Source organism: Scleropages formosus, chromosome 12, assembly GCF_900964775.1.
Source record: "Scleropages formosus chromosome 12, fSclFor1.1, whole genome shotgun sequence".
In the NCBI taxonomy this organism is placed as follows: domain Eukaryota; kingdom Metazoa; phylum Chordata; class Actinopteri; order Osteoglossiformes; family Osteoglossidae; genus Scleropages; species Scleropages formosus.
This window is the reverse complement of record NC_041817.1, coordinates 9,574,992-9,592,056: the sequence shown is the minus strand read 5'-3', so window position 1 is coordinate 9,592,056 and position 17,065 is coordinate 9,574,992. Positions and strand designations below refer to the sequence as shown.

General features: G+C 44.5%; 1 protein-coding gene across 1 annotated transcript; it reads right to left on the bottom strand.

Moving 5' to 3' along the window:
• Window positions 1–622: 622 nt before the first annotated feature.
• LOC108929529 (zinc metalloproteinase-disintegrin-like batroxstatin-1) lies at window positions 623–16,680 on the bottom strand. Its single transcript, XM_018744126.2, has 22 exons — window positions 16,456–16,680; window positions 12,300–12,388; window positions 11,542–11,618; window positions 10,867–10,945; window positions 10,525–10,601; window positions 10,016–10,199; window positions 9,810–9,872; window positions 9,610–9,681; window positions 9,042–9,211; window positions 8,867–8,948; window positions 8,372–8,502; window positions 8,101–8,278; window positions 6,360–6,449; window positions 5,423–5,618; window positions 4,940–5,045; window positions 4,691–4,847; window positions 4,446–4,526; window positions 3,882–3,969; window positions 2,440–2,548; window positions 2,247–2,328; window positions 1,876–1,965; window positions 623–1,526 (listed from the first exon to the last, which is right to left on the bottom strand). The coding sequence occupies exons 1-22, from the start codon at window positions 16,514–16,516 to the stop codon at window positions 1,494–1,496; spliced, it is 2,295 nt and encodes a 764-aa protein (XP_018599642.2). The 5' UTR covers window positions 16,517–16,680; the 3' UTR covers window positions 623–1,493.
• Window positions 16,681–17,065: the final 385 nt, after the last annotated feature.

Genomic DNA, 17,065 nt, shown 5'->3' with positions numbered 1-17,065 from the left:
AAGATTGTGTTGTCTTTTATTAGAGGAGAGTTATGTTGCAGAGGGTAGGGACCTGTTTAGAGCTGTTGTCTGACTGTTGCTGGTTCGAATTCTACTTCTGCTGTAGTACCCTTGATCAAGGTACTTGCTGTGAGCTGGTACAGTAAGAATGCACTGCTGTATGAATGGATACTTCCTTGTAAAGTTCATTATATAACATTGGAGAAAGGCAGAAATAGTAATAATTTGGCTTGTTAATGTTGGCCAACATATGTGGCTCAGTTCAGTCAACTGTTACTGTAATTTCCAGTCTATTACTGACCTCTACTGTTTAGTTTCATTATTAACTATATTGTGATGTCATAAGTTTCACTGCAAATTTAGATTATTTAAGAATTTCAGGTAGAAGATGAAATACCCCCTATACAGGTTACTGTCAATTTTTTTCCCCCTCTCTGCGGGACACTGAGCATCTTGCACGGAATTTTTTTTTATTTATATATGTTGGATTATTCAGTATTGTGTTTGTATGAATTTATGCTGTTGGCATAAAGATTCACTTTAAATGCATTGTGTTATTTTATAGTATAAATTTATTAAAGTATAAATGACTTCACAATATTAACACATTGCTGACAAAGAAAAAAATCACAATGTGCATTTAGTTGTTGGAAAATAAATAAACGTAAACATGCTATATAAAATTGAACTTTACATATTAGGGAAACATTTTTAAAAGTCTTTACAAGATCTTGGTTTTTTTATAAAAAAAAAAAAAAAAAAAAAAATTTTCTCTTGCTATGTAGAAAATACTTCTAAAACTCCAGTTCAAGTTCCTTGCCTGGAGAGGTCAGTGCCGTGAAGGAGCGGCAGAGTCTCCTACTCCTACCTACTGAACGCTTTGGTCAAAAACCTTGACCACTTTGCCCAAAGCTGTCCTCTTAAATCCTCTTTAGCATTTTGTGAATTTGTTTTATGTGAAATTGTATCCACATATGGCTTGTGTCCTTCCTCAAGGACATTAATTATGATCTAGCAGTATAGTTGATTTAAACTACATGAGGGGACTGTAAACAATACACCATAATTACATCACATTTCAGAAAAGAAAATTCACTTAAGTGCAAAAAAATTACAGTATTAAAATATTCCTATAGATTAAAATGAACACCCACCAATGCAGTTACAATTTAAAGTCAACTCTAATATTAGCTTGTGTTTTTATGTGAAATTAAGCGAGAAGGAAACCTTTCAGGTCAACACTGATCAGCAGCTCATTCATGGTGAGTTTCAGGATGGAAACATCCAAAGTTCAGAAGCCCTTGGTTAACTATTGGAGTCCTGGTGGCTTGTGACTGACGGGACACTTTTCTGTCACGTAAAAGTCTCATGTATGAAATCGTGTCAGTCGATGCTGGAGCGATGGGTTGAGTGCACTCGGCACCCAGCAGTGCCCCTGCCCAGACACGTGTGAGCGATCGGGTGGGTGTGTCTGCATCACGGAAGACTGGGTGTCACACGCGAGGAGGTGGTGGTGGTCTCAGAGCCTACACGGGAGATGGAAGGCAATAAATGAATAAAGGCTATACATAGCCTACAACTTCATTAGTGATTCACTAATGCAACAAAGCCTCTCCTGGAACATGAACCAGCAACCTGCTGGTCAGAAGTCCTTTATGATGCATCGGTAAGTCTGTTTCCAATTCTTTAGTTATGTCTAAATGAGAAATGTAGTATCTGTTGTAAAAGAGATCACAATTTAACCAAGTGTGAGTCTGAACAAGTCTGAGGGGCAAAGAAAGTCAGGGGTTCGACCAGGATGCTCAGTCATGGTTTTGGAATTTCATGACAGGCTATCGGGACATCTTTGTTCGGTTCTCTAGTTTTCATTGCTACCTTTCGTGCAGCAACCAGGTTGTGCGCTGGAGACTGAGCTTGAGCAGAGATGGTGGGTGGAGGCGGAGGGGGTCCTTTGGGGCGTTGCACCTGAAAAAAATTTCACCAAAGGGAAGAGACTAAATCTGCTGAATTAAGAAATATCACTGAGTAGGCATGGGAGGAAAACTCAAGATTATAGCCTTATGCGTCCTTTAAAAAGTTTTGCATGTGTATAAACAGGTGGCTGTCCAGTCGTGAGTACGACCAGTTCTCCAGAATGATGCTGATAAACACGTGCCGGGAGCACAGAGGATGTGTAAGGGGTGTGACCGGATTCCCCACGGTACCGCATAGGTGGTACCAACATGCAGTTTGGCGGGCTCTGCTACCTGCACTTGGAAATCAGACGGTTTCGGCTGATGGTTGAAGGCAGGATTGTTCACTCCCGGCTTGTCATTGAGGCGCACGCGTCTGAAAGCACAACGGCGGGAAGTGTCGGTGTACAAATACTCGTGTGTGTGTGTGTGTGTGTGTGTGTGTGGCCATGCGCTTGAGAGAGCCGCTTTACATGTTTTTGCTCACCTGTGGGATGTTGAGGCTCGGCGTTTGCGCATGTACAGGAACGCTCCAAGCCCGCCAACCACGATCAAGATCAAGAGGATGACAATCACTATGATGGTGATAATTGTTCCTAAACCAAAAAAAAAGCATTGATTAATGTCTCATCCCACAGAGTCCCACTGTGCTTCGAGTGACCATTTAAAAATAAGTTTCAATTATTGAAAATTCCCTCCACTGGGTGACCGGATTTAGGGTGCTGTGCCAAACTTCAGATCACACAGAAAGGGTGCAAAGCAAGTGCTGGTCACCATGTAGCTCGCCGAGTGTTTTAGAGGTGATCGCCCTGAGCCGCTTCGAGTTATTTATTTTTTTTTTAATTGATTTTAACTGAGACAGCTGTGTCGTGATGCATGTGGCCCCATGTCTTATGTGCAGCAGCCACTATTATTAACCCCAGTGCTCAGTTCTCTTTTTTTTTTTTATTTCAAAGAGCAGCAGGAAGCGTGCGGGCAGTTTTATCAGCAGATGTGGATGGACCAGTGCCACTTACCCCTGTGCAGGACCGAGCGCCCACCTGCTGTTCAACACAGTTACTTTAATCCTCAAAATCACGGTGAAACAGTTACCTCTTCTTACAGGCTTAAATTACAAACCCTTTGGGATTCCTCTATGGTACCAGTCAAACGCTTGAGCGCGCTTGTCGGAAACTAGGCTGCGTTCACGGGACACTCGGGTAACAGTTTTGATCAGGAAATGAGCCCACATGACTTCTCAGCTCTTATGCTCCAGGTCCCAGACATGTGGCATACCTGCGAGTTGCTATGGTGCAGAGATGAGGGACTCACTTTGTTTAACAGCGTAAGTCACCTTGGGCGGAAAGGTAGCCCCTAAATGCAACGCAAGGTTCGATGGAAGTCACTGCAGAAAAGCGTCTGCTAAATGAATACATGTAAAAGTGAAAAGTTTTCCTTGGACTCTGCATTTCATCCCACGCAAGTTCTGCTCAGGCGTACTCATACTTTTCACTGGTACCACCTATGATTCAAATGGTTTGCATATTCAGATTTCCTGCTTTTCCCATTCTTTAAATTCAGTTTAAGCAGTAGGAATCCCCATGATGTGTACTATTATATTTCTGGCACTAATAGCATTCCTTTTGTTTTTTGGTACAAGGACATTTCATTGCTTTACTAAGAAAAATGAGGAAACCAGTATCTAAGTAGTGGGAAAAGCAGCCTTGAAATGACTGATGGGGCTTCAGATGTGAGAATACTTTTCAGATTATTCCCCCCAACTTTATAATGAAGAAAAGAAAAAAAAAGTATTTGAAACACAAACGCTTCATACACAGCACAACAATTTTGGAAACAATCATACAGGAAGCATTAATCTCCTTTCTTTCATTGAAATAAGACATTTCGGTAAGATTTGACAGTATATAAAACCAGAGTCCACACACGTACCTGGAGACAGTGGTGTGTATTCCTTGCTGTCACAGTTTGGTGGCAGCCACCCTGGCTCACACTGGCACTCCTGCTTGTGGTTACACACCTGCGGGACAGAGTCTGGTGTTGGGAAATGCCAGCTACTTTATTCATTTAGCCAACACTTTTTCCCCCCAAAGTGACTTATAATGTTAATGTACCTACAATGATGTATTAATTTATACACCTGGGTAATGTTACTGGAGCAGTTTAGGGTAAGTACCTTGCTCAAGGATACTACAGCTGGAGGGGGGAGTCAAACCTATAACCTTTGGGTCCTTAGGCAGTAGCTCTAAGCACTACACTACCAGTTGACCCTGTTATTCTAGGTGCTTGCTTTGTGCACCGTGCATCAATAGGTGTTGGGTAACTGGACCAAAAAGTGTCTCTTGTAACGATGATTAAACTTTTCAAATTTATATACCGTATTTGCATGATATGGTGCTTGATTTGTGCTAATACTGGCCGCAAGGCAGCGATCGCCCACACTTGTTTCAGTATGAGGCTTTCGGCTGCTGAAGTGCCAGAAAGCCAAGGGCTTACTGCATGGCCCTTGCAACGTGCTGAGCAGTTTGTTGCTCGGTAGGCTGTCTCCAGATTCACGCACTCGTGGTCCTTGCAGACCTAGGAATGGGAGATAGGGAGATAGGTTGGAATGCATTTCCGCAGCACGTGTCAACAGGCCTTGAGTGGTCGAAGGAAACATTCCCATTCTTGTATAGATTAATGCAGTTTGTATCGCCACATCCCTTGATACTCCCACCCTGTTCCAGTGGGCAAGACCTTACCATTCCATCGCCACACTTGGTCCCGGTGTCCACTTGGCCAAAGTCATTATCTGGATCATCGCTGAATATAGCTTTGCAGTCAAGGAACTTCACAAAGCGGTTGTAGTTGGGGTTGTCATTGCCTTCGATGCAGAATAGCTTCCCGCACATCACATCCCTGCAGGCACACATGAGAGGACGTGGTCAATCCTGCCTTTTTTCTGCCCCCAAGTTGAGGGATTTGCGAACGAGATGCTCCTCAGCTCTTACTTTTTCTGACATCCAATGTACTGTTCCCTGGATGGACGGTTGCAGAAGGCATAATACGTTCCTCTGGTGTTTTGGTCATAGCAAGATGGTTTTGCCACTTCAGCAGCTGAGAAAGAAGATTTTAGGGATTAGGCCTTTGACTTCTTGTCCCCTTCCAGAGAATGTGTTCTGTGGAGTGAATCTGGCGCCATGGTAATTTGGGCTTATGAATACATAACCATGGTAATGTCCATTGTGTGTAGTGTAACAAGTGACCTGGGCTTTGCAGAGATACATTTTGTTAGACCAAGTTTGGAGTTGCAAAGATGGATAGATAAATGGGCATATGGATCAATCGATTGACAGATAAGAACTTCATTAATTTTGAAAGATGAAAGTGAAGTAAGGAACTTCGTAGCAGGTGACTTTCACTAAGTATAGTTTCAGTAAATTTAATAGTTGGAGGGTGAGGTTCGGTAAGTCGTGGAATTCAGTCATACTTACTGCTGCCCCAGACTTTGACACACTGATCTGCCTTTGTGGGACACAACCCGTTGTAGCAGTAACTCTGGCCGCCCTTGCAGGGGAGCCCGTTGACAGTGAAGACGTCTTCCGGGCATTCCGTAGACTTCCCTGTGCAGTACTCGGCCAGGTCGCATTCGTCTTGCTGCCGTCTGCACACTCTGGAGGGTGGCGTGAACTATAGACCGAATCGGTACCAAGGAATTACCTGCTAAACCACACAGCTAGACAGGGGTATCTCCACATGGAAAATTTCTGATACAGTCAATATGTTTTAAGACTAGCTGCTATGTGATACCATTCACACACAACAGAGTTGTTATATCATGTTTAAACTGTACCATGTGTACTTGTATCCACTGAAAATACAGCACCCGCTTTTTACTGAAACTGTTTCTTTGAGTTCTTAGCACTTGTTTTTCATGCATATGTGTAAAACCAGAACATAAACCTAGGCCTTTCAGTTTGAAGGTTGCTGGTTTGAATCTCTGCTGTAATACCCTTGATCAGAGTATTTCATCTGAATTGAGTGTGAATATTGCAAGAATATTCTGCTGAAACAATGGGTAAATTCATTGTAAAATGTATTAACATAGTAAGGCTCCTTGGACAAAGGCATCAGCTAAATAAAGGTTCATAATAAATACCTGTGCATTTGTCATATTTGCAAGAAGGCACTAAAGACCAAAGTTCAGTACTGCTGGAAATGTGACTGGGTAAATGGTGTGTTATTCTGCTGTAGTAAATCCTGCCAGGGGTGTAACAGAATATTTCAGTGAGTTTTTTTCTGCTGATCCAGAGCATATGCCAGGAAGCTCAGGGTCTACGGTAGGATGACCAGTAACTCGTCAGGTGGGATTTTGTGCCTGTGATGTGATTATGGTGTGGTAAGTGCGACACATGGCAGTCTGTCACTCACCTTGCAGTCCTCACAGCAGTCTCCAGCAGAACACTGTGACCCTGCTGTCAGGGTGCAGGTTGTGGCATTGCAGCAGGGATTTTTGCATTCCTGTTGAAACAAGGCAAGATATCATGGCACTACCTGTACCAGGCAATCACAGCAGCTAACACCTAATCAGTTATCACTCACCCATACACTTTTTCTAATCTCACACTCAAGATGCCTTTTGAAGGTGTTCAAAAAATTTTTTTTTTTTTTTTTACCATCTACTATTTAATACAGTGCTTTTAAAAGCAATTTTTTCAAAGCATTTTACAGTAAAAAGAAACATAAGGTACAGTATATACCCTTTAGATACAGTAAATAAATGACAGCAACAAAACATCAGTGAAATTAAACAGAAAATCAAAAAAAAGAAACATCCAGCTAATGAGAAAATGCTGGCTGGGAAAATGAAAAGAAAGGAAGCATGTAAACGTGCCATTTGAAAGCAATTCTGAAAAGCATGCGAGTCTTAATCATGGATTTAAAGGGGTTCATGTGAAGAGGTTCCCTGGTATTCTTAGGGGGGGGAGTCAGATGAAGGAAGATTGCAAGGTGGGAATTAAAAACTGATGGAAGGTTAGGGAGGTACAAAGATGAAAATTAATGTAATAAAACTGTAATAGTACATTTTAATGCAATTAAGAAGTTTGATTGCTTGAAAGGGTGGTAATTTCTTCAAAGATGAGCGTTGTGAGACATTTGTAAATAGGCTGCTGCTTGGAGATACTGATCATTCTTCCTTGCGAGTTGGAACACATTCCTGATAATGAGCATACCTATCCTGAAACGTTACCCCCAGGAAACCTTTGCTGTCAGAGACATTACTGATGATCAGCTATCCCAAAAGTGGATTTGTGAGGAGTCCCTCGGGTAACCCTATTATATATTGTGCTGATATTAATGATGGGGAGACAGCCGCACTTTTAGCAAGCTGCGTAGTTTTCCTGACAGCTAGCAGCACTGGAAAAAAACATTTGCATTTATTAATTTAGATCACTCTTTTCTTTGCTCCATTTCTCAGTGTAACTAACCAGTTATGTCTGAGCTTGTCAAAGGGATTCTTGGGAGTAAATGGGGCCCCTGGATACCTTGGCAAGGGAGCAGGCTGTGCATGTATGTTCAGCACACGGTTGTCCTGCTATAAATTTTTTCCATACGGTGTACAGTTGAAAGCGAGGGCTGATGTTGTGTTTGGGTCACCCACAGCGGCTGAGATATCGTGTACCCCACCGATAAACAAAGGACATTCCTGCGGCTCTGTAAGGTGAAATCGGCGCTGATAAAGAAAACCACTCTGTTAAAATGTCTTTCCTCTTGGTGTAATGCACTTTTCGTATTGTTCTCAGAGACGTATGACGCTTTGGAGAAAAGCGCCTGCTAAATGAATAAATGCAACTGTAAAACATGGCTTTTTACTCATTCTTGTTTTCTCCAAATCCCATTTATTTCGGAGGCTTTTCGAACTGCTCGTTAACAATGCAGCCACTGTTTTGCAAAGTCATGACTACTGTGACGTACACGTATGTTTTGTTACTTCGGTTATTAGAATTTCACTTGAAAATTATTTGTAAAATCTTCGAAAAGATGCGTAAAGCATCTTACCATTCTTATTATGACTCGGAGCAAAAGGAATACATACGTGCCTGAGGTTACATTGCCTCCGTCTCTATTTACCTCTGTAAAAATGTCGCCGTGGCAGCAACCTGGGTCTTACCTCAACGGTACCACAGTCACATTGCTCTCCATTCTCTACGAAGCCATTTCCACACTTCGGCGTGGAGATGAGTGACATATAGTCCGGCTTGTTGAAGAGGCACGGCGGATTGCGCGAGGTGAGGAACTGCTCGTAGTTTGCATCGCTGCAGCTGCTGAAGTTCTCGGGAATGTCGTAGCTGAAAGGAAACCACGCGGTAAAGTAAATGAGTACTTCATCGCCTGCTGCAAATGGATGAAATAGTACCTCACTGAATGCTGTAAGGTCCCACCTGAGAGCAGCGGACATGATGCAGGTGCTGCCTGTGCAGATGCAGGAACTGGAGTCATGATTCATACCCAGGTTGTGCCCCATCTCGTGGGCCAGCGTTGCCCCTACTGCAATGGCCCTGGAGTTGTGATCCTGAAAATGGTCATTTAATAGACGCATCACACTCTGGCTTCGATAGTAAGTGCTAAATAAATCACGTGGATGTTTAATTTTACAGAATGTGACCCTGCGCAGTTTGCACGTACTTAGTAGAAGACGCCGTGACGCAACGGTCAGTACCCTTCCCGTTTCTCGAGACATTATGTCAGTGTGGATTTAGTCTTCGAAGTGAGCAATAGACACGTGTGGAATGAAATTGCTACTTTTCCCAGGGATTAAGGATGCACCCATTGAGCTTGGTGTCTCAGACTACAGAACCTTCAGGGTCCAACAGAGTTGTATAAGATGTGGTGTAGATGCTCTTGCGGAGCTGGAGATGTCACCAAATCCACAGTACCTGGACCACCCCGGTGGAGTGACCTGTGCACAGACTACCGATGTAGGCCAGTCCCACTGTAGCTCCGTCGAAATCAATGCCACTGCAAGAGAGGGGACAGACATCAGGCCCATGCTGGACCTTAGCACTGAGCCTGTTTGGTGCAGCGAGCAACAGCAGAGACGACGAGACCCACGAGATCAGATGAGCGTTGTCGTGTGGTTTGGTCTTCAGTAGGTAGTTGTTTCTCCAGTTGGTGAAGGCATCCAGGGTCGATCCAGCAGGGGTTGTCACAGAGATTTTGTCCTGGTCTGTCCATATCTCCAGTCCGATGAGGGCTATAAAGGTTTTGAGAGGCTTGTACACCTGTGTGCACAGAGAAGGTCAGGAAGAGGGAATGAATCTGGATTAATTACCCCCTGCATTCATCATTATGCTATGAGTGTTTCAGTTAATTATGTTTTTTTTAATAATTTATGTAGCACTACCGGTGGCTTTCACCACAGTATATGATGATGTGAAATGTGGTGTGTTGAGTAAAAGAATGAAGTGTGAGGGCCACCGATGCTTAGTGTGATATAAAGATCTTTCCTTCTCTTGGCGTAACGCACACATCGTATTGCTCTCTGAAATGTGTGTCACTTCGGAGAAAAGCAGCTGCTAAGTGAATAAATGGCGATGTAAGGCGGCTCTTTCCACACCACAGAGTTTTAACGTTGTCGCCGGCTTACAGGAAACCTTCCCGTTCGCTGTACGTCACTCACCACGTTGACATAATTCACAATCTCAAATATCCTTTTCCGCACTTCATTTATATCGCTGTTCATTTTCTTGTACTGAAACGATAAGCAGAAGTGCATGTCGTAAGAAAGCGCACTTCTCCAAAAGTACGTCCCAAAATCAGCTGGGCAGTCAGCCGAAAACGGACCGCAGTAGACCATAAATGCCGGGGCCTCATCCATACCTCCCTGTTGTCTGCAACAAGGTAAAGCTCCACGTACTTCTGCTGCTGAAGCGGGGAGAGACCCTGCGGCAGAAAGACCAAATAAAGTAAATCAAGAGAATAACCAATACGAGAGTGGTACCACTTCCAGGTCTTGATGTCTTTTACAAGTTAATACCGTTTTGGAGAACGGCGATGTGAGCGTGTGTGGGCGGGGCAACTCTTACTGAGCTACGGGAGCGCGATTTGCTGATCAATGGGGGGTAAACGGGCTCCCAGCTGCTGTTGGTGACCCCACACACTGGCGGTTCCGCGTTCACGGCCTCGTATTTGAAGAGGGCGTGGGCTCCGTCCTCCGCACCTGACAGAGGTTCGATCAGGTACTGTCGCGCAGCTGTCCTGAAGTAGCCCCTGGGTGTTAAGGACACATACCATGGGGACTGGCATCCAACATACTGGCACACGTGGCATCCAACATACTTTAACTTATTATTCACTCAACCTTTCAGCTGTGAATGTTGTATTTCCATACAAGTATTATTTTTGTACTTGCACTCATTCTTTTCCTTATACAGTTGTTACCCTGGTGTGTGTGTGTGAGCGAGAGAGATAGACAAAGATAGTTCACTGTCATTAAAAGCCATCAGTGAACCTCTGAAATGTATCACCGATGCTACTTGTGAGAAACGGATTGAAGCTATTTATAGTGAGATGTGGGCGGAGGTGTCGTTCCAACCTCAGACCGTCGCAAGTGCTCAAGCTGACCGTGGACTCTGAGTCATTCACTATCCTCCCATGGTAGTAGCAGTCGTCCTGTGTGTGGGCAGCAAGAACACATGAGTGCCGGAGTCCCTTTCCAAAGGCTCACAAAGACGCGCAGCTGAAGAAGTCCAGTTGAGTTTAGTTTAGTTTCGATGAGATTTGACCACAACACAATCATGCTGCTGAGACATCTTTCCTTTCTACTGCTTGTACTACGGATATTGTTTCGTTGAGATGAACGTTACCGATGCCAGGAAGACATGAAATCCGCTTTTGTCACGTAACTCCTACGTGACATTCTGTATTTGTCCCTCACCAAGTTCTGTGGGGTGGAAGTGACTGGGGTCCCATCCTGGGTGTAGGTCGTCTCGCTGTAGCCTTCTGCCAGTAAACCCCTGGGGAAAAACACCGTTTCAGCCATCTAATCACCTCATTTAAAACAGCTCTCCTGGGGCTCATGAATGACTTGGTTAAGAAAAACACACACTTCTCATGAGCTCATAGACTGATGTCCTCTGCTGAATGAGTGTGACTTTCCCAACAGTATGACACAGTTCCTGTTGCTGTTCACGGCAGCAAAAGCGTTGTTTCCCATAACGTTTTGACTGACACTTATACAAGTGTCCTCTCTCTCATCCATACGCAGGTGATGATCATCAAAACTACACGAGTTATCCATCGCTGCTATTTCCTCTACACGATGGCATTGTGGCCGATACTGTTGCGGAAATGAGCTGATTTGACATAGAAGGTGTCAAAAGAGCACGCAAGACCAGGTTGCAAAATTGTGAATTGCTAAATTGATGGTGGGGTGAAGTCGCACAATGCATTCCCTCATCTTGTGAAAGCAGGTTTAACAACAGAACAATGCACACATTATCGGCGTAAAAGGAAGTGAGAGAAATTTTCTCATCAGACGGCGGTTTGTGATTTTCATCATTTCGGCACGTTCGACAGATTAAAGCTGGATCTCGCAGTTAAATGGACTCACTCGTTTTTCTCCAAGTGCATCACAGTGTCCTTTCCCTCGACCGGTATCTTATACTTCATCACGTCAGGTCGGGAGGACTGCAGACATGACATTAAATTACATTTATGTTTTCTGGACCTTGATGCCGTAATCAATATTATTGGAAAACAGAACCCTGGTTTGAAAAATATAGTTTTTAAAATATGTATCTATGCGTACACATAAAATACTGCTTGGAAGTATGGTTTTACTACGAAATCATTATTTAATGAGAAACAGTCTTCCTCATCTGACATAATAGGTGTGTAAAAAGCAAATCCATATGTTGCTTTAGAAGAAATTATGTGTGTAGCAAAAATAAGTGACCCCCAAGTTTGGATTGTTGCATTGGTTAAACCAAGTAGGTAACTAAAATCTAGAAACTATCGGGAAACTACAAAGTGTGTAAATGAATCATTTATTTTAGAGGTTTATTGTAATTATGTATACAAGAATAATGATAATCCCTGGAGGGCTCACATACTTTCAAGCAGGACTGTGTGTGTGTGTGTGTGTGTGTGTGTGTGTGTGTGTGTGTATATATATATATATATATATATGTATATATGTGTATATATATATATATATATATATACAGTGACATATATAATAAATACTGTCTATGCACAGACACTGATTTATTATACAGAATTGTACTGTGAAAAGATATTTCTAGCTTGTATTTTTTATTCAGGTGATTTTTACTGAAAAGAGTTTTTTGTTGGAAAGAGGAATGTCACCTGGGTATCTCTCCTGTGCAAAGTGTGCAGTCGGACTGGTGTGATCACCTCGTAGTCCTTCACCCCATCCAACTCAGGACGGAAGCTCGCTGTGGAGAGGAGAAACCACCGTGGCATCGGCATGACGTGTCAGCTGCAGTCCTCTGTGCAATTTCCTGCCCGTATTTTAGTGCATCATCATGACTTGAGCTCATACAACCTCTTTCTCAATGTGAAGTTTCCTCTGTGAGCTTTTACACAAAGTCCTTTCAAAGGGACAGTTGCACAGTGTCTCTGTACTTATGGGTAATCAACCTGAAAAAGGGTTCCTGACCTCGGGTTACTTCCCGATAAGTTTATTACCTTGTCTGGGACTTAGCGTGCGCCGCTGTGGACTCCGATGGGGCAAAGAAGGACACACGGACAGTGTTCATTACTAATGTTTATTGGAAGACCGACAGGCAGCATGTCCATGTCTAACACGTTCACTATTTCCCATCGGCGAGTACACAAGAAAATAATACTCTTGGTCCAAGGACACTATTTTCCTCAAGGAGCTGCCCCTCAAGCCAGTCGTACTCTCCCCAACAGGCACTTATCCCCTCATCACCCCCTTGTTGCTTGAACAACTATTTGACACACACATTATCTGAAACCACTCATCCTAAGCAGGGTTGTGGCAAACCAGAGCCTAACCCAGCAACACAGGATGTAAGGCCAAAGGGGGACGGGACACACCCAGGATGGGATGCTAGTCCATTGCAAGGCACCCCAAGTAGGACTTGAACCCCAGACCCACCGGAGAGCAGGCACAGGCCAAGCCTGCTGTGCCGCCACACCCCTGCAACTAGCTTCTGTTTCCCACAATTCCTGTTATTCACAATTATTTACAATAAACACGTGTTCCTGCTCAAATGGGATGCTCTTCAGCAATCCAAGTCATTGGAATAGGTTTATTTGCAGACAAACCCCTCGTTTCATAATAAACGTTTCATGAATACCACATGCAGCCGTCATATATGAAACACCTCTTTGTTTCGTGGGAGAAACCCAAGTGAACACGAGGAGAATGCATGTATATCGGTTTGGTTTGTAAGCATTTGTTAAGCGAACAGTACATGATACAAAATAGCTACGAAAGAGCTGAAGGTTGTCAGTCGTTCATAGTAATTAATAGAGTATATTGTAAGAAACGTTACTGGAGTATAGTCACTAATACTTAGCAGAGAGCCACACACACACACTTTCTGAACTTCTTGTCCCATACAGGGTCGTGGGGAACCGGAGCCTACCCAGCAACACAGGGCATAAGGCCAGAGGGGGAGGAGACACACCCAGGACGGGACACCAGTCTATCGCAAGGCACCACAAGTGGGACTCAAACCCCAGACCCCCTGGAGAGTAGGACCCGGTCCAACCCATTGCACCACCGTACCCCCATAGCAGAGAGCCAAGAAATTAATTATTGATAACTGATATCAGCTATTGCAGTAACTGAATTAATTTTAAAGAGATTTGATGCCATAATCAGTATTAGTGGAAAAAGAACCCCGATTGCCAATTTTGAGGCTCAGGAAAACATAAAAAAATGTAAGATCAGAACTAATGGTAATTATGTCTTTGAGTTATGAGAATTCACCTTATGAACAGCTTGTCAGAAAAGCATTACATTTATTTAGCAGGCACTTTTTTCCCCCCAAAGTGACTTCCAGCAAATTCTATGTAGCGTTATCAACCCACACACCTTATTCACCGCAGTGACTTACACTGCTAGATACACTACTTACAATGGGTCACCCACCCATAAATCAGTGCAACACACTCTCTCTGTTACTCACACACTGTGGGTGAACCTGAACAGCACGTCTTTGGACTGTGGGAGGAAACCGGAGCACCCGGAGGAAACCCACGCAGACACGGGGAGAACATGCAAACTCCACACAGACTGAGTAGAGATCGAACCCATGTCCTCTCACGCCACCCAGACACTGTGAGGCAGCAGTGCTACTCACTCTGACACCCACCTTTGTCATGGGAGGGGGCTGTAATTTACCTTTCTCTTTTAAGATTTTTATTACCACCTAGATAGATTTGTAGTATAAAACCATTAATATGTACATCATATACATAGACACATATATCCATATCTGTCCTTTCATCCATTTGGCACTTGTGTAACTCGGTGACAAGAGGCTGAGCAGGATGGACCACGCTTCCCAATTCACAGCAGCAGTCTCCAGCTCCTACTGGGAGACGCCCAAGTGCTCCTAGGCCGGATCAGAGACGTAATCTGTCCAGTGTGTGCTGGTCTGCCCCGGGGCCTTCCTCATACACCATCGGCGTGGGGCACCCAGGGGGGACATTCCAAGTCCCGGAACCACTTCAACTGGCTCCTCTTGAAATCGACAATCAGATCAGTGCTTTTCCACTGCTCATTGGGTAACTGGAATGTAAGAAGGAGTACGCATTGGATCCCTAGTTTGATACTTTGAAATAAAGGGAAACAGAAACGCGGTACAAATTGCGACAGAAGACTTCTTGTCTTCTTGCTCTTGGTTGGGAAGTGGAGTGGCTGCAATGCTGTGTTTTCATACTGAGCATATGAGTAGCGCCTTACGTAATTTGTACCCTGCACATGTTGTGAAAATGGAATACATAGGAAACAGCTTGAAACCACAAAGGGTTTTCGTGCAGAAACGTACGAATCCGTTCAAATAAAATTTCTGAAAAGTGTTCCCGTAGGCTGTGGCGCCACTTGGCATCTGTCCGCCTCTCTGAGTCAATCTGGGACCATCCAGGGGAAAGTGGAGGATCACCCGCTGTAGCAAAGGGCTGCCTTTCCTCTTGAGTAACTGAGCAGGTAATTGCAGGGTACAGCCTCATCATAAAGTGGAGGGTCCGAAGAAGCGTTATTACATGTACGCACTCTTTCCGAGGGTCAAATTTCCCTTTTTTACTCCAAAAGCTTGAAACAAACTGCTCTGGGATAATGAGCAAGGAGCCACGCAAAAGCAAACAGAAACAGTGGAACCGTCAGTAGCAAGTAAGAGTCGATAAAGGTAATAATCAAGTCTAGAAAACCTCTAGTTATTTGTTGTGTTCGTCTGTATAATGTATATATTATGTTTCATTGTACAAAGACTGCTTTTATACCTCTTTTTAGCCAACCCCATTGTACAGCTGATTTTCAGTATAGGATGAAGAAGTTTACACAATAATTCCTCTTTTATAACTGGATACTTGAACTAGAGTACACACACACTTTCAGAACCGCTTGTCCCATACGTGGTCGCAGGGAACCGGAGCCTACCCGGCAACACCAGGCGTAAGGGGAGGGGACACACGCAGGACGGGACAGCAGTCCATCACAAGGCACCCCAAGCAGGAGTCAAACCCTAGACCCACCGGAGAGCAGGACTGTGGTCCAACCCACTGCACCACCGCACCCCTGAACTAGAGTAATCCCAGGTAAATCTCTTCATCATGGGCTCTACAGCAGACTGGGATTCAAACCTGGAATTTTCAACATTACAAATTATTTTTATTACCAACCAACCAACCAACCAATGTCAATAACCGCTTGTTCCCAGCAAGGTCACGGTGAGCCGGAGCCTATCCCAGAGACAATGGGCACAAGGCTGAAGGGACGGGGTGCAGGGGGAACACCCTGGACGGGACACCAGTCCATCACAGGGCCACAACTAGGTACCCAGGTACACAACCAGACGAAGGAGTAATAGCCGGGCAAACACCCTGCTCAAGGGTACTACAGCCAGAGGTGGGGATCGAACCGGCAACCTCTGGAGCCAAATGCAGCTGCCCGTGTTTTTATTACCATCATTTATTTATTCCCTCGTAGAGGGCTTTAAAATTTTCAGTTTCTTCTCTCTTAAAGTGTTTGACAGTTTTTTTTGCTCCTCTCCTCCCAAATAGTCAGAAAATGAGAGACGTGCAAGTGACACAAAAGCGTTCGCTACTCAGCACGTAACCCAAAACGCAGTTATATTTTCATCATAAGCAATTTTCCTCCAGGCTGCACCCGATCGAGCGACTGAAAAAGGCGACTCGAGCGCTTACGTGAGTTTGGTTTCAGGCAGGACATTGCTACAGCAGAAGCACTTTGCGCTCAGCCTGCGTTGAGTTTCAAGAGCGCAGAACAGCGATTGAGGAGACGTACCTGAGCGACAAAGCAAGGCAGCTGCCGTGAGGGCCCACAGGACGGGAAGTGTGTTCGCCATGCTCACCGCGTACGTCTGAGCTGCGACCGGGACAGGGAGCTCTGGTTTATGTTTGAGATCACCTGAGCTGTTGCTCCGACGGGCCCCGCAAGCCACTCCCTCGCTTCCTGACTCCCTCGTTCCCTCGCTCTCTCGAGTCTACCGCCTCAACCTGAAATGCTAACCCGAACTTCCTTATTGCTTTGTTTGCGTCTCTCTGACGTGTGTCAACAGGCAGCTCCGCGACGCCTTCAAAGAATGCAGGAAAGGATGAAGCTGCAATAGGAAATGGTGCAATTTGCCTTGGACGGCTCTCTCCAAAAACTCTCGGGCAGGTGTCCCCAAGAGTGTCACGAACAACATGCCCTCCGCTCGCCTTGCAGAACTGCACAACTGTCCCAAAAGGAGAAGTGAACGTTTTGCAGCAAAACACACTCGAGTGAATGCGACAGTCCTTTCTCAGCGTCTGAATAAACCACACGTTTCAGGCCTTTGTCGTTACTTCCGTTTTCTCCTCTTACACGAGCTCTTCTTTTCGTTGACAAACCGGCCTAAAGGAGTCTTAGCTGG